Below are 18,725 nucleotides of genomic sequence, written 5' to 3' on the forward strand. Positions count from 1 at the left end.
TGACTACTATTCATTATTAAAAGAACTAGCTGTGGTAGTATAGGACTATAATCCTAGTGCTCTAGAAGCCAAGGCAGGGAGATGTTGAGCTTGAGGTCACGTTGGGCTACCTATCCCAAGAAGGCCTCAAAAAACAAACAGGTGGAGAGTTAGCTCAGTGGTTAAGATTACCTAATGCTCTTTCAGGACAGTTTGATTCCTAGAACCCATGTTCACAGCTCACAACTGCCGGTAGCTCCAGCTCTAAGGGGATCCAAACCTCTGGCTTCTAAGGGCACCTACACTCATGGGCACATCACCACAGGAAGATGCATATAGATGACACATACTTTAAAATAATAAAATTAAATTAAATTTAAAAAAATAATTTGAAAAGAGAATATCTAAAATTTCTTAAGAACAACTGATGTGGATTTCTGGGATTTACAGAGCCAATTCATCACTTCACTTTACATTGAGCATATGTATTTGGTACATGAGAATCACTGAATACATGACTTTCCAAATAGAGGAAATGCCTCACTAAAAAAGGTGCACCACAGCTGACTTCTTTCCATTTATCTTTTAAAGGAGCTATTATGTGCCTTAAATATGATGATAAAAAACTACATTTGGGTATGGAGAATTGGGCTCGGTGAATACATAATTCAATACTTGTGGTACTGCGACTCAAACCAAACTAAATTATGAATCAAAAACCAGAACCAACTAGATCAATTTGCATTAAAATGAGCCAATCCATCCTTTGTACAAAGCTGAGAAATGAATCCATTAGACAAAAGCATATAGAAACTAGAAACAAAAAAGTTCTTTGGTCTCATATAGCCAAAATTAGATGTTAAAATAGTTTCAAAAATAATGTAGTTCATTCTTTTTTAACTTCTAGATGAAAACAAGCACCAAGGCATCCCCCAAACTGTCAGCAGAAAATCATTGCTGGGAGGTGTGTTTCCTTCCTCGTTCTGTGAAAAGACAAGGCAATAATAACTAGAAGAGTTAAGCTAGCATCTCTTTCTTTACTTTTAAACTGTGCTATTCCTTATGGCTCAGGATAACTGCAGTAACTACCTGAAATGAAATGCAGAGAAACACTGAATCTGGAATCAAAAAACTCGTCAACAGTATCAGTTGGGTCACATACTGGGCAAGCTTCTCCTGCCCTGTTTCTTTACCATGAAGTTACATGAGCTTTTTGCCCCAGATGTTAAATGGAACTAACGACAACTTTCTTTTCCAGATAGATAGATAGATAGATAGATAGATAGATAGATAGATAGATAGATAGATAGATAATATATAAAGATACATTAATGCTGTCTTAGAAAACATATGGAACCTTTAAAACACTATAAATTAAGCATCTTATTAGTATTTATTAGACATTTTCTCATGTGGTCTGGGGGTGTTGCTTTGCTGATGCTGTTTGTTTTGTTTTTCTGTCCACAGTTCTTTTCCTAATCCTCTCACAATAGGAAAAATACAGACACCATAAATGTGGGCTAAGAGGGTGGCTCACTGGACCTAGGGTTTGACTCCAGACTGAATCTCAGAAATCGCATGGCATGTGGTGTGTGTGTGTGTGTGCTGTCTTTGTAGTCCTAGCGCTAGGGAAGGCAAAACTGGAGAGTCCATCTCTGGAGCTCACTGGCCAGCCAGTCTAGACAGATTGGTGAGGTCCAGGCCAATGAAGATCCAAAAGAGATGGCAACATCTGAGGATGGTACCCAAGGTTGTCTACCAGGCTCTACAATAAATAGGCACAAGCATGCATTAGGAGGAGAAGAGGGAGGAGGAGCTGGAGGAGGCGCAGTGGAGGAGCAGTGGAGGAGGAGCAGTGGAGCAGCAGCAGTGGAGGAGGAGGAGGAGGAGGAGGAGGTGCCCACAGTGAAAACCAGCATCTCCCAACAACTCCCAGGGATTGACCCTACGGTCTTATATACACTAAGCAAAGGCTCTACTTGAGTGATACACACAGCCTTCCTGTTTTAACACTGCATTGAGAGACGGAGTCTCACTATGTCACACAACCTGACCTTCAACTCACTTTCTACCCCCATACAAGCCTTGAACTTGCAATCCTCCAGCCTCAGCTTCCCAGTTAGCTGAGATTACAGGAGCTGTATCACGGGGCCTGACCTGACTACTGATTCACCTTACATTCTTCCAGACTTTTGTCCAGGCTTTATCACGCTATGCTGTCACATCAGCCAATTATTTATTAAGCATCAAAAAGCATCGCCTGCTTCTGTAAGTGAGTTTTGTTACAAATCAATCTTCTAGAACTCCACAGAACTGAACAAACTAGAAAAAGAAAAATGAAAAGCAACCCTCTGCCACACTTCACATCCTTTCCAATTTCAATTATCTGGACTCATTTACCTTGCCCAAGAATGAATAAACTCTGTGCAAGTGAGAAAGCTACCGTGGCATGACATTTTCTATATTCTTATATCTCTGCAGAGAGAACTCTGCTAATTGCTTAATTTCGAGAGCTAAATATAAACAACCAGCCACGCTGAGAAATAGCAGCAGGGCTCAGCCAAGAGGTAAAAGGAAACAGTTAATGTCTGCAGCTCTCAAATCCATACATCCAGGCTGGAAATTTCCATTTGATACTTAATAAATTACACCCCAAAGAAAACACAGTCATCAATCTTTTAGTCACAATGATGAAATAACATTTGGAAAATCTTTCCCATATCCAAAGCACTATGCCAGCTCTCTTCGAAGAAGGACTTGGTGTTTACTCCTGAATGTAAAAGCATCACTCCTCTGAAGTTCCAAATAATATTTCAGTTCTTAAAGAACCATTTAATGTGTAATTTTGTGAGTGCTATTATTTTCTAATCATATAAAAGCATTATATTAGATCATAAGCAAAGTCATTGGTAACATGAGTTTTCTGATTAACAACATGTTAGGGCTTAATTAGATAATTAAAAAATAATTTTGATGTCCACATTGACTTGAGGAATTACGGTAAAAAGAAAGGCTAGGGACCATGTAAGTTGTTGCTCCTTTGGGAAGCTGTATTAAAAACAGGCAGCAATGAAGGTCCTCTGTTTTGAGCCTCATCAGTAATCTCTGCCTCGGGAGGGACCGCAGAAGACAGAGTTAAGGAAGTACTCCACCTGAGAGTTCATACAACTCTGATGAGACTCAGCAAAGAATGTCAGTACAAAGGGAGAATCAATGTGAATCCTTCTGCACAGGCCATTTTCCTCCATGGCATCTCAACCTTCATACGTCTTCTGAACTATCCAACACATTGGCTTCTCATGAAACCAAGAAGGGACAATTCTTCTTAATGATCAAGAGGACCCAGGTTAGGGCATCCATTTTCTGTGGCTCAAGAAATATGTGTACGGTTTGGTTATTGAGAGAAAACAGAGGAGCCTGATAGTTGGTCTTTAAATACTTTTAACATTCAGGTGGTGCTCAAGTCTACCTTCAATGCCCAGAAGGGCTTCAGTATTTAGTTATCCAAAGAGAGTAATGCATCCCACCTGAAGAGTGGGTGGAGGAATGTTTGAGAGTAAAACCTGTAAAGCTTATTTTTAAATGTACCACCGCATTTGGCATGTTTTTAAAAAACACACACACTCAACCTTAAACGCACCTCACACTGCCATACAGATGACAGACAGCATGTGAACTTAAAGGTCATTTCAAAAACTGCGAGACTGAGATGTCTTTGGACTTATAGTTACCCTTTGCACAGGAACCCACAAGGGTCTGCGTGGTTCACACACATGAACATATACAGAAGTGGGGGGAGGAGAAACTAATATTGCTTAAACTTCACACATCAACCCTGATTTTCCAAGCCATCATTTTACCCTACTAGTAAACCCCAAATGGTGGGTGGATAACACATAGAAAGGAGGCGGCAATCAGTGTGGGTGGTAAGAAGACAATATTGAACACGAGAACAAATCAACGCTCTATGATTCTTACCATGGCATATGTGCACAATTTTGAATTAATAATATACAGCTGGATGCTTAAAATATTTTAACTGATAGGACACATGACAAAAATGTTTGGGGACAAAATTATTTTAGCTAAACTGGTTTGCATACATATGCTGACAGCATGAAACTTATAAAACTAAATAAAAAAAATTTAAATGCTTAAGTCATGAAGAACTCAATTCATAATACTAATTATTTTTTCAGTTTTCTATAATGACTCATATGCTAACCTATTTTATAAGAATCTACTTTTTACCATGTCAATTATTAAATATAGCATTAAAAGTGGCACTACGGGGGTAAAAGGCTTGTAAAATTCCTTTCTGACTCAACATAACCTCAATCAGCTTTCCATCCAAGGATTTAATGATAATAACAGCAAAATGAAAACAAAGTCAGTATCAGTCTTAAAAGTCACTTACATCCAGCTTTTGCTTCCTCTGAATTCTAACAGAGGAAAAATGAAACTTTGGAGCCATTAATACTTTAAAGAAGCTATGATCTAAGCCAAATCAGGAAAAATTAGCATCCAATGTGGGGTGGCTTTAGGTCATCAGGAACAATTTTCAATGCTGCTAATTATATCTCCAGTCGGCGGCCGTTATGTTTCAGTTTCCTTCCCACATTTTAGGTGTTGTATAACCAGAAAGAAATGTTTTAGAGATTTAAAAAAAAAAAAATGCAACTGCATGTATAACTGGGTTGCCGGGGAGGGGGTGGCGGGGGGGGGCAGGTAATTCAGTGCTACAGTTTTCTCAAGTTCCCCTCATTCCTATCACTTCCCCTCTTTAAAACAGACCGAGAAAAAATAAAAAACACAAAATGAGAACACTGTGCACAAATTTCCACTTGTTTTACACTTACATTATCTTCTGACACTCGAGCAAAGTATGAAAACGAGCAAATAAATGAATAAAGTGCCTCTGAGGGGAAGTTTCACAAAGGACAGATACTCCATCCAACAGGCAGAAGAAAGATGCAAAGGAGAAAGGGTACAAATATTCAGACGCCCAATTTCAAAATGCCAAGATGAATTCAAAATAGTCTTTTTCCCTTGGGCAATGCAATATTTGTCTCTCTCTCTCTTTTTTTTTTAAGTCTTTAAGTGTACTTAAAATAGATTCTCTCTGTATTTTTATGGCAAAACATTGAAGGGTTTAACGTTTCCTTTCTCAAAACACTAAATTTAGAGAATGTAGAGATGTAGGGGAGAATAGCCACCACAACCTTCGCTGTTTAGAAGAGAATACAGTGTCGTAAAGTGTATAAACAGCACAGCTCCTGAAAGTCCAAGCACAACAGCACCAGAGATGAATCAACACACAACTGAGCACATTCAGTCGACACAGATTCCATGTCATTAATTGACAAGGGCAATTGACATTTAATTCTGTAACTAAAACATATTCATAATGCTATGAATTAGGATCCCCTTTCCAAATATAATAAGACAAATAAAATATACCTGTTCATTTATTCATGGTAATCACCATCATGCCACTTCCCTGTCTGGAGTGCCCCAGATCTCATATATCACTGCCTTACATTGACACCTACTGGAAAGGACTGGAACTGTGTGTCTCCCCCTGCAGCATCTGAGCAGTAGCTGATTTCACATATGCAAAGGGAATATATGAAAGATAAATTTCAATTGCAAATAAGACAACTTCAGATTTCCAGAAAGTAACACTCTTGCTGAATATTTAAATTCTAAGGCATCTTTGGGAAATCATAAATCTCAATAAATCTTCCCAAAGAATACGCACGCCTGTTGCGAGCAACTTCCCAGGACTTCAGTAACTTGACATGTGTTTATTTAGGGTCTTGTCATGAAACCGGTCAAGAGCTTTCTCCAGCACCTGAATTTTGCTTTGTGCATAGAACTAAACTCATCCCGTGGCCATATGACTCAAACACTCCTCTGCTTTGATGAAAGTAGTCATGGAAATAGATGAGAAAAATGACCCAGCTTTTTTTTTTTAACGCTTCATACATGTATACTGTTAGCTTTTTAAAGAAGTAACATGTATTAATGATTCATATATCTATACTGCTAGTTAAAAATAAAATAATACACATTAGTCAATGGGTTTTTCTTCTCTAATATCAAAACCGGATTTCTGTAGAAAATGTGAATGTGTTACTAAAACATAAAGATTCTTTGAAGTAGGTGAAATAAATCACAACATATCCAACAGTTAGTTGTGTACTTTTACAGCTGAATTAATAAGTTGGACCAAGTTTTAAATAATACAAATGAAAAAACCACTAAATATTTCTTCAAAGCATGGCTCACTCCCTCAATCTATTTCCTAAAATTATATTTTTAAAAAGTCAGTTTCTGAGAGGGGATACATTAAATTTAACTGTAACACAAAACAATGTGATAAATTCAAATAAACAGAATACAGCTTCCCAGCCCCCATCCATTGCCATATAGGCAGAGTCTAGGAGATCAGACACATCAAATTTTATATCATCAGAAAAACATCATCCTAAGGGGCAGGCTTTCCAATTACAGATCAGATGGTCTTTTAAAGAACAGTGAGATTCCTCCTTTAGATGCATACTAAGAATTTTACAGGGAGAAAGCATGTTACTGTAATGATATAAAAATTGACTTCTATTATAATCTTCCTTTACATCCTATCATCTCATTTTTTTAAAAAGTAACAAGACAGTAGGAACCCTGAATAGTATAAAACCACAGGCAATAACAAATACTAATCCAAAGCAATACAGGAGCTAGCTGGGCAGCTTGTGTTTAGAATGACTGACACTGTATTCAAAATGTATAACTGTCAAACAAGTCACAACCTAAAACACTACTTAACCCACCTGTCCGCAGAAAACGGAGTTCTTCAACTTTAATAACAACATGCAGAGACTCCAGGAACATAAGAAATGTTTATGATGGGGCTAATCTTGCTTTTAAAATGGACATTACTTTTCTTAATAGGGAAAAAAAATCAGCTATGAAAAGATGAACGCGTTAAGCAATCTGTTGAAAGATCATTTCAAGCTCTCTGATTTTGCTGGAGTTTAGCATTGGATTAATGTGTCACTAAATATTAAGATATTGCCAAGTACCCCAGAGGTAACAGGTCTTAACGAAAATAGTTTGTCATATTTTCTCCAAACAGCCCATCTCAGAAGACAAGGTTGTGAATGGTAAAATAAACATGTACTGAAACAGTACTTGTTTCCAAGGCTTAATTAAATTTTAAGGTAGCGATTCCTCTTAACAGCTTTTGCCATCAGTTACTAGGAAAGGGGGTTTCTCCTTTCCTTCATAAGACCCTGAAAGAGGAGTATTTCCTAACCAGGCAACAGTGGATTTGTTAGACACCCAACTCCCTATTTCCAATCAGTTACCTTACACAGCTTCTGGTAGCGCGGAGAGGAAACAGCCATCCTTTGTAAACGATGTAACAAAACCACAACTTTCTGCAGAGACGTTCTCACCACGGCCATCATTTTAAGTTTACCACACTTCTGAAGACTCCTCAGAATTTGCATTATAAATGAAGAGCAGCGATCATTTCCTCCCGGTCACTGGGCAATGATTTGCCAATTCTCTGAGCATGCTCCTTTCCAGAAATGCATTTGAAAGATACAGGGAGGGGGAGTTAAGGTTCTAGAGAAAAGGAGGCTGGGATTCCGTCAACTTCTTGGTTTGACAAAAACACTGACGAACGCCACCCAGACAGCCCCCAGCAGATGCTCACAGCCAGGACCTGCTCAGCCTGGCGTGGCTAGAAAAGAAGGAAGTTGCAGGGCAGCCAAGCGCTGCCGGCGGCAAGGAAGGAGAGCGCTCCGGAGCCAAGAGGATATTAAGTGAAACGCTAAAGCTGAAGATACAAAGCCGACTTCCCCTGGGGACAGAGAGTGAACAGTGCCCCTGCCACTGCCTCGGTGCATGCCTGATAGCTGCTTCCCATGAGGAGACCAGTGGCAGTGAGCCTGGCGATCTACCGAGGGATGCTAGCACTCCCGGCAGAACGCAGCTCAGGCTGTGCTTGTGGGATGCGTAGAAATACTGAGGAGCACAGAGGGATCTGTCTTGGAGGACCGAAGCCCACATCCTCTGTGCTAATAAATCACCTTGAGTCAGTCTGGCCACAGCATCATCTAAAACAAAACCGAACATATTTACGGAGGCACACAGGTTTGCCTAAATCCCCAAGGCAGAGCAGAAAGGTGGGCTTCCAGGTCCCTGCAGAGGAGCAAACCATGCTAGAAATCAAACAGGACCCTTCTAAGTAAACACCCAAGTTAATAAAAAAAAAAAAAGAAGCCTGCAATTGACTACAGAGCACAACCAACTCCTCCATCTCCCTCTCACTCATGATCTCATTTTGTCATGAAGATGTTATATTCATGAATAGGAAATCCAAGATGACAATTGTATAATGCCATATGAAGGGCCAGTGCAGATTTTGGGGGGGGGGGGGGGGTTTAAACTTATGTATGTGTGCATGTGCATCATGTTTGAGACACATTTCACATGATACCAGTTTGGGTAAGTGTCTTAGAGGACCAGAGTATCCCAGGATGATTAAGTGGCTGGGTAAAAGGGCACAACTAGGTAGAAGCGCCATATGTTTCTCATTATCAAGGTCCTGGCTACTGTAATCACCCAGGGAACATTTCCCATTCAACGCTCCCTAATGTTAGGATCCTGTAACAGAAAAGTGGCATTTCACGGACATCTTTGCTTCCCTTCCTTCCCCGTCTCCTCATCTCTCATGCTAGTGTGATTTAAACTCTTAGACTGGGTCTAACAGGGCTGGTTCATCAGGAAGTCTTCAGCGGGCTTCAGCATGTGGATATTTTCCATCAGCTCCTTGTCGAGGATCTATACTGCCTCCTTCTGGTGAGGCTGCCAAAGCCAAAAACAGTCCATTATCATAATTTAAAATGTTAAATTCTTAGGCAAATAGGAAGAAACAGATTAGTGATGAGTCAGGGTCAAGAGACTGCAGGGTTGAGAACAGGGACTGATCCTAAAGGGAAAAGTGGATTTCTAAGGTGTTATATGCTCTACATCGACAGTAGCTATGGCTACGCATCTCTGAGTATACCAAAGAATTGAATTATAGAATGTAAATAAACAGTGCATTATGTGTGACTCTTCATAAGGAGATTTGCTATAAAAATATGAAGTTACAAGATGAGCATGTTTCACCTGAAATGCTTGGGACCAGGAGTATCTGGGACTTCTGGTTTTTTGCATTATGGAATAAAATATTTGCATAAACACAATGAGAATTCCAAAGGTAGGATCCAAGCCTACACACAACAGTCAATTGTGTTTCACACATACCTTATTTCTTTAACATTATTAAGGAATCTGTGCATGGAACAAAACATCATGGTGTGGAATTCTTCCCTGGGAGGCATCATGTTAGCATTCAACAATTTATGGATTTTAGAGTGTCTTGGTTTCAGATTGCTTTATTAAGGATGCTTCACTTGCATAATTCCTGTCCCAGAGCCAGCAGGTGAAACAGGTGTTTGCCCCACAAGCACATTGTTGGGTACAAGGGAGGAGCTGGACGATGTGGGAAGCCTTCTTCTACAAGATGAAAGAGCAAAACCAGGCTAGCAGCAAGCACAGGGCAGGACAATACAAAGATTCTAAACCACAAAGTCTTTCAGAGCAAACCCAGCCCATTCTCGTACGCACTCCATAAAAGCCACAGGGATGCTGGCGTTTATCCAAAAAAGTGTCTCAATTTGAACTGATACTGCTAAAATTCAGAGCTTCAGTTAAAAATGTAACTAAAAAAAAAAGATTGTCCTAGACTGTGGCTATGAAAATGAAGGTGAATGTGCCAATTAATAAACTGGTTTTTAAACCAACAACAGCATCTCCTTGAAAAATAAATAGCCAAATTCAGCACCTTCCCCTGGATGTTACATACACATCTCACTGTGGTTTAATCAAAAGAGAACCTGCCATTCCCCCTTCACCCTCCAAACGAGTTTGGACTCTTGCTCTGACACCTTCTTCTACATTCCGAACCTCAAACTGGACCACCACACACAATCTTGTCTTCACTTCCTCCCAGCCAAGGCCTTAGACTCACGACAGTGCTATATTTCTAGTGACTATCACTTTTGGCATGCACAGCTACCTGCGTATCTTAGCAGGCTCCCTGTTGTCTCTGTCATGAAGTACGAATCCATTTCTAATAACGCCATCAGCTAGATTCCTGTAAGTCAAGACTTTACCAATTCACTCTCTGGGTTAATCCCCTTTATGGCATCTCCCATCACCAGCAGATTAAACACAAACTACATAGCCAGGTGCATAAGGCCCTCCATGTACTGGTCAGCTCTCAAGCTTCTCTTTCCTTCAAGTCCCCAAGATTAAGTTTTCTCTTGCTAAAAAAAAAAAAAAAAAAAAAAACCTCTGATGAGGAGAAAATCCAAAACATAAGAATCCAAATGATCACTTGTCCTTAACAGAAATGGCATGCTGAAAATCACAGGCCCAGAAAGTCTTCATCTGCTATTATGCTCCCAAGCCCTTCTTTATTAAAATATATCCAGGATCATCTTTAAACTGAACATGGTTTGTATATTATATCTCCATGGAATACCTCTGTGGTTTAACATCTGGTTGGCACAAGACATGAATCAAATATAAACAGTGAACATGTCATCTCAGGATGGATAGATAGATAGATAGATCGATAGATCGATAGATAGATCATAGATAAATAACAGGATAGCCCCATCCATCCATCCCCTGATCATGTAACACAAATACACTGAAGTCATCACCACACCTTTCACAGAAATCTCAGGTGGCTCACCACTACCAGTCGCTCAACTTCAGCAAATTTACTTCATAATTTCATGTCTTCTCTGGTTTCTTCAAACACCTTTCCATTTCTGAATAAGTTTCCATTTGACATCACTCACACAAATAAGAATAATATACAAGCCCATGGGGAAAGTAAAATTCCTTTATCTCAGAAATGCTCAGTCAGAGGCACTAAGTCTCTAACAAACATGCACCTGTAAGGTGCCAAAAACGAAGTCATGCATTTTTTTTTTAAAGTAAAACAGAGGGAGAGCTGAGCATCCAGTATAGGAGCAAAAGTGAAAATCATGTAAATTACCATAAGGTGAGACATCCTGAAGACAAATAAATGCACATTTATCTTCAGATACACAGGTATCTGACTCAGCTGTTAGCAAAGGCCCTCCTTCACATGAACCCAAACAGACTATTTTAGCAACATTAAATTATTTCTGAGAAGCAATTACCGTACACGTTATCTTCTCATATTTTAGCCAGCAGCTTCTCGGCTTGTCACCGTTTGCCATAAGACAAGGGCGCTTCAGCTTAGTTATTTTTATTTAAAAGATTCCTAGCATTTCTATTTAAATTTATTTCTCCCATAGCTTGAATATTCATTAAATATTGAGAGGAGCTGGCGCTATGGTAAGAATATATCCTAAGAGAAAACGTGTGAGAAAAACATCATTAGACTCTGCAACGGGTCTGGGTTCTGCTGGTCGAAGTCATTAGCAGGGTGCATTCGGTGCCTTCTTTCCTCACTGGAAGTTGTTGCTTACTGGAGTGCATCATCCAAATAGCATTGAAATTAACACCATTACATAAATTAAATATCTGCGAACATGCGCAGCTCAAACTTATAGTTGCCTAAATCATAAAGTAGGCAACATAATCCACCATTTACCCACACTGAACGCTGGCTATAGATTCCTAAAATCCAGATGAACTCAAAATAGTTTAGCAATTCACATTAATGGTCAGATTCTGAGAATCCCGAGGGTGAGACAAAAGAGCACATTTAACTTTGATGCTTTCATGGTCACACTCATCACCCAGTGACAAAAGTTGTGTGCAATGAATAAGCAATAAGCAAACAGACGATTTCCTTGCTCTTTGCTTTTCCTTTCTTTTTAAACTTTATTTGTGTTGGAGGGGGGTACCTTTGTGTGCATGTGTCTATGCGGCTGTACTTGGCCATCCGTGAACGTGTGAGGTGACAGGTTGACATCAAATGTCTTCCTCAATCACTCTGCATTTTTGGAAACATGACCTCTCACTCAAGCTGGAGTCCATAGTTTGTGGTAGATCTGTTGGCCACTAATCCCCTGGGATCAAGTGTCTCCACCCTTTTACCCACAGCTTGGGCTAGAGACACACCACAAGACCATCAGACTACCACCACACTAGGCTCTTTACATGAGTAAAGGGATCCAAACTCAGGTCTTCATGCCTGTGTGGCAAATGCCTTGCCCACAAAGCCACTTTTCCCAGCCTCTCTGACTCTTCTTCATCTCACTATGAAACAATAGGAGTCTTCACACATAAGGGCGAGTTATATATAAGCCCATTCTAAACAGGTTTGCTTTAAGAGAGGTTTTTCAAACTCATTTTGTGTGAGGTTTTGTTTTGCTTTGTTTTGTTTCATGTGTATGGGGTGGGGCAGTGCAGCTTACAGCACTCACGTTTTAACATGTTGAATGACAATTATTCCTAACTTAGAAAATATTTTATTCTTTTCTCATATATTATATTCCAACTGCAGTTCCCCCTCCTTCCAATGCCCCCACCACCTCCCCTTGTCCCCAGATCCACTCCTCTACCATTTCCCTTTAGAAAAGAGCAGGCTTCCCAGGGATATCAACAGAACATGGCATAACAAGTTACAATAAGACTAGGCACAGACCCTCGTATCAAGGATGGATGGGGCAACCCAGCAGAGGAGGGCGAACGTTCCAAGAGCAGGCAAAAGAGTTAGAGACAACCCCACATCCACTGTTAGGAGTCCCACAACAACTCCAATTTTAAGAATAATGGTTCCAAGAAAGTCTCTGGACTTTTAATCCAGACCCACATAGCTGATGACATTTTACAACAGGGTCTTTTAGATGTTTCAAGAGAATAATATCCCTGAGAATGGATTCAACTGTAGAAGTCAGAGTGAAGCATATTTGCTCAGGATCTACTCCTGGAACACTGTGTGAACAAGAATAGCATCCTCATCATCGAAGAACTGTGTGACCAACCAGGGTAGGTAAAAAGAGGCATCAAGTGGCAGTAGAATGCATGCTCACTGGAATATCAGGAAACAGTAGCTCACATGATGAATCCATGTGTTTGCAAACAATTCTCAGCACAGAGAAGGAAGGAGCTATACAGCTGGGGCACACAGGAGACACCCCCACTGAAGTAACTTGTGAATTGAGTTGTAGTTGAGAAGGTTTACCTATGATTGAGAAGAAGAGGAAGATCCACATACCAAAATAAGAGAAGGGCAACTCAAGAGCACAGAAGTGCCGGTTCTTGGAATTGGAAGAGAAATTTTGGCATGTTTCATAAAATTTCACACAAATTTGTTTTAAAGAAGAGTTTTAATATTATCACATTTCTTAGAATGAGATTTGAACCTCAGACTATGTATGGAATCATGGTTCTAAAGAAAAAAAAAATATATATAATGCCTTTGAGCCTAAGAGCTTTGGCTCTAAATGAGTCACAGAGATGAGAAGTTTCTATAACAAGTATTTATAATAAGTGTATTATAAATAAAATAAACATATATATTTATAGTATTATAATAATAATATAAGAATTCTCCATTCATATGAAGGGGAAATACCCTTATAATTTGATATTCAATAACACTAATGGTACAAGGGCTTAAAATGACAGAAAACCAAGCAACCTTGAGTACCTGTAAATACACAATCATTACTTGTATAAAGTAATGCATAAAGGTGGATCTTTACCCTAAAACTAAGTATAAATTTTATACTTAATATTAGGGTATATAAAATTTATACTTAATATACCCTAATATTAAGTATAAAAGTATTCTGTAGATCATATCTAAGAAATCAGTTATTCACAGGACAGCATGTATTCCATAACTGAATGAGTGGACAACCTCACCCTGGAACAGTAAGCAATGTACAGGTGGCCACACAAGGTTCAGTAGGAGATTGCTGCCCATGGCTTCCCACACACTTACCAGCATCTGCTGTCTGAGCTGCCTGGCCAGGACGCTGTCCTGAAGAGCATTTTCCCGCTGAGAGGCATCGGCCAGCACATTCACTGTGGTTTCTGCTTCCTGAAGCCACTTGACCAAGTTCTCCAAGTCTTTACGAGAAGTCTGCACTGTCCGCAGTTCGGCCTCCAAGGCACTCTGTCTGTCAGCGATGCTGAAAGAAACAATATGACAGACACAGTTCTGTGACTTACACGGTGACATCCTACATCATGTGTACCTAAGACAAAATTAACATAACTAGCCTCAGAGGAACTGCCACCCTTTAAGCCACCAAATGTGACTGTGTGATTTCTTCATCTGTTGGTCTAAAATAAACGTTAAAGAAATTTAAAGTGATTTGCGAGATACCAATACAGAAACATAGAAATATTAACAAAACTACAGCCACACCATCAAATAATTGTGCCTGTGTTTTACATATCATATTTGTACATTAACAGATTTATTTGTACATCACAGATTTATGCCAGTATCCATGGGCTGCCATAAAAGAGATTTCAATCAAAAGGCAATAACAACACATATTCATATATCACCAAATGAATGGGAAGGAGCAAAATCAAAAAAAATTTAAGATTTAAAAACAAATAATGTAAGGGCTAATGTGTGCAGCTCAATGATAAAGCAATTGCCTACCATTCAGAAGGCCCTGCGCCCAATCCCCAACACTACAAAGAAAATAATAACGTTTGGCACTTGCTAATAATCCAAGTAAACACAAGTTGATTTAATAATATTTGATTTAACATCTTTAATACCATAATAATGTTTAAAGATTATTAATTTAATATTTAATAATATTTAGAAGACACTGGACAAATAAGCCTCTATGAATGTGTCATTAGTTCTACATCAAAACTGGAGCACTGGAAGTTATTTGAATTGGAAAAGATACACACCTGCATAGTCAACATTTAACATTATATACCTCAACGCTTCCTTGTGGGACATAGACAAGTCATTCTTAAAATGAGTACTGGGCTGGAAAGATGGATGGATCCATGATTAGGAGTGCCTCATGCACAATCATGAGGATGGGAGTTTGGGCCCCAGCAAGTAACAAGTCCACAACTGCCTGGACCTCCAGCTCCAGGGGATACAACACAATTCCTATTCTGGCCTCTATGCAGGCAGGCACACAGATCACACACACACTCACACACACACACACACACACACACACACACACACACACACGCACGCACGCACGCATGCACGCACGCACATATATGTACAATTTAAAATAAATCTTAATTTTAAAAACTGGGCACCAACAATTTTAGTCCTATTTATTTAGACCCAAGAAAATTGGAACTGCATGTCCATACAAAGTCTCATACACCAATGTTTAGAACATTATTATTCAGAATATAGAAACAACACCATGGCTCATCACATGAAGGAAGAACTAATCAATGGAATATTATATGGTAATACATGAACAATTACTCAATCGTAGAATCAAAAAAAAAAAAAGTCCTAATAAATAGTCCACCACTCATGTACCACAAAACCATTAGGCAAAGAGAAGGAATCCACATACTGAAAGACATGTATTGTGAGTTCCCACTTGTGGGAAACCTCTAAATCAGATAAACTAAAAGAGAGTGAAAGCAAATGACGCCCCCCGCTCAGGACCACAAACAACCCAAACAGGAACTGAAGAGTAAAATACGGTCCATGCATGCAATGGAATATGACTCAGACACCGAGACAAAGTATGTTCAATGACAGGGGCAAGCTCTCACATTCACTCTGCTAAGTAAAAGAAGCCAGATTTAAAAAACAAAAACAAAAAACAAACAAACAAAAAAGCACTCCAGTGAATCCATTCATGTGACACTCTGGGATAACATAATCACACCAGCATTCACTCCCTAAAATTCCTCTAGTCACATCCGTCTAGAAAATGAACCCAAATTATCTTACTTGTAATTTTCCTGAGAAAAAAATTATAATTTATCAGCAATTTCTTTTCCCAACTTTATCCTCTACTTTTCTCTTGTATTCTCTTTATGTTCATGGAACATGTTTCAGTTCCTTCTAAAATATTATTGATGGTACAACCATGTAAAAATTTCATATCCACATTATAGTGTGCTTCCCACCATCTCCATTAACAAAGTCACACACCTGTCTTTTAAAGTTTAGAGTCTGTGTCTTCTAGACTATTCCTTCTTAGTTATATTCCCTCACTCTGGGCTTTTAAAAAGTCAGTGAGCCACTTTATATAAAAAATAACCATGTGTGTTCTAGAAAGGTCCTTAGATTCTGATCTAGTCTCACACTACACTTTCATAATATATAGAGATTTCTTATCTGCCCACTTACTCTACAAACTATAGGCAGAAATAGTTTTCCACAGTTCCACATTCCTCAGAGTCCTTTCTGCAGAATTATGACATTTATAAGCTGCCAATCTAGCCATAATATGCCTTTGAGATTTGTTCATAAACACCATTTTCCCTGAAGACTGTAGGTTATAGACTACATAAGACTTTACATATCATGAAGAAGGAAAATTCTAGAACCAAAGAAATAAGACTCCCAACACCAGGAAATACCAGGTGCTCTTTGATCATGAGAAGGGGAATCAGAGAGAAGAGAGTGCATGGCTATACACATACACTTAACCAGGCAAGCTAATAAATTACCTTTAAGACCCCTTGTAGGCTACCCTGAGAAGAAAAGGGCCTAATTTTGCTTCCTCCTCTTTTTTAACCAGGGATGTGGCTTGGGGTGAATCATTTAAAACCTTTGATTTATTTGTGCTATCCTTAAAAGGAAGAGCTCAGGCTAGATGAGTGAGAGAACCATTGCAGACACCCCAGGAGCCCTTTCCAACCTGTGCCCCCCATTGCTACGATGATAGAAGCTGAGGCAGGGGTTCCTCCATTGTCGCCCCGTGCTAGCTACAAATTCCACTTCATTAGAGAGTCTCTCTCTGTACAGGAAATGTCACTGGTGGATCCATGAGCAAAGAGGCTGGGGGGCACCGATCCCCCAGCTCCCAGGGCACATATGTGTGTGTGCACAGATGCACATGTGTGTGCAGAAGCTAAAGGACAAACTCTGATGTCATTCCCGAAATGCCATCTTTTTTTCCCACAGTCTCTCAGAGGCCGAGGACTTCCCATGTAGGCTACAGGGCTGGCGACTGAGCCCCTGGGATCTGCCTATCTCTGCCTCCCGGCCCTGGGATTACAGGTACACACTAGCATGTCTGGCTATTTTTACTTTTTTCAAACATAGGTTCTGGGTAATCAAGCTCAGGTCTTCGTACCAACTCTTACCTGAGTCTCAAATAAGCCCAGAAAGAGGTAGAGGACATCCTGAGAAACAGATGCGTGGGTATAGAGGAAGGAGGAAGGAGTAGACTATGACTGGAATACAGTTTTTAACTTGAGGAAATTTCTGTTTAGAAGACAAAGGCAGAGACTTTTTTTTTTAAATCTAAACCTTTAAACCTATAAAACCAAAAAAAAAAAAAAAATAGGCTGAAAACATAACATTTGAAGTCTATAAAAGAGGGACTTTAGCTAAAATATTTTTATGCTTCAAACAAAAGAAATAACTGGCTATAGGACACAAAGAAATAGAAATAGTTTCACATAGAAGCTGTAAGGACATCCATGGGTGACAGATTTGTGATCATTTATATTAAAGGGAGCTAAGATTTTCTAAAATATGAACTCTTAGCTTTCACATGATATCTGTAATAAAAGTTGCCGTGCTAGTCTATAAAATAAGCCGATAGCCATTTTGTAACATAAAATATGGCCACCTACATAGCAGGCTTTTGAAAATGTCATTTTAAAGATGTTAGGCAATATTTGGTATTTTAAGCTGTAAAATGTAATGTACTGTTCAATGAAGGGTGTGAATTGCTTATAATTGCTCAAAGAGAATGGTCTTACAAATACATGGGTTTTTTTTAAAAAAAAATGCAAAAGGAGTTTTTAGGAAAGCCACAATTGTATGTGGCTAATTTTGATGTTTTAAAAGGTGACCTCTACAATGGTATAAGACTCCAATGTATTTATCTCTTTCTGAGTAGAAAATGGCGGCACTAGTCTGAGTGGCAGGTAGAAAACTTAGAGTGATTGCTTCAGATTTTACTCCCATGAAAACAAAATTAACATTTTCCTGAAATACATACTAACACACACCGTGCGGGGAAAGCACCCAAGTGAACAGTGAGTATTGCTGAAATACCCTGTGCTCTTCTGGTGAGCAGTCCTTGCTATATAGAGACTGGGTCTTTACCAAGACATTTAAAAATTCATTCCATTGGATTTGAGGAGACTGTGTGCTAAGACGCTAATCCTAGACCACTTAAAAGGCTGAAGAGGCCCTGCCTCCAACTCATGATGCATAGTTGTAGGTGACACACCAGAGCAGCGACCTCCCCTGGGACTGCTACTGCCACCAATACCAAAATAGACCACCCAGACATTTCCATGGGAGGCTGTGTCTCTCCACATCTTCTTTATTTGCTTCCTTGTGTATTTAAACTAGATCACATCTCACATTTGTCTTCATTAATCAACCAATATTATACTTCCAAATCTTTCCCAACATGCCCCAGTCTGCCTTCCAAAGGCACCTTCCATCAAACCCTGGAGCTCATACTGCACAATCAGCCAGCTCCCCTGTATCCAGTCTCCTCAGGTCAAGCCCTCATCTGGCC

General features: G+C 39.4%; 1 protein-coding gene across 9 annotated transcripts in view; it reads right to left on the bottom strand.

Annotated features, from left to right (window-relative positions):
* Utrn (utrophin) overlaps window positions 1-18,725 on the bottom strand; it is a 514,855-nt gene that overhangs the window by 238,243 nt on the left and 257,887 nt on the right. For 7 of the 9 annotated variants that reach the window (XM_028861232.2, XM_028861242.2, XM_028861237.2 and 4 more), the window contains one exon: window positions 13,997-14,186. In XM_028861232.2, the coding sequence (XP_028717065.1) occupies window positions 13,997-14,186 (190 nt within the window). Of the gene's footprint in view, window positions 1-5,439; window positions 6,016-7,349; window positions 8,211-13,996; window positions 14,187-18,725 lie in introns of those variants that run through there. The other 2 variants (XM_028861262.2, XM_028861272.2) reach the window with 2 other exon arrangements.

The sequence above is a fragment of the Peromyscus leucopus genome, chromosome 8a (genome assembly GCF_004664715.2).
Source record: "Peromyscus leucopus breed LL Stock chromosome 8a, UCI_PerLeu_2.1, whole genome shotgun sequence".
Classification (NCBI taxonomy): domain Eukaryota; kingdom Metazoa; phylum Chordata; class Mammalia; order Rodentia; family Cricetidae; genus Peromyscus; species Peromyscus leucopus.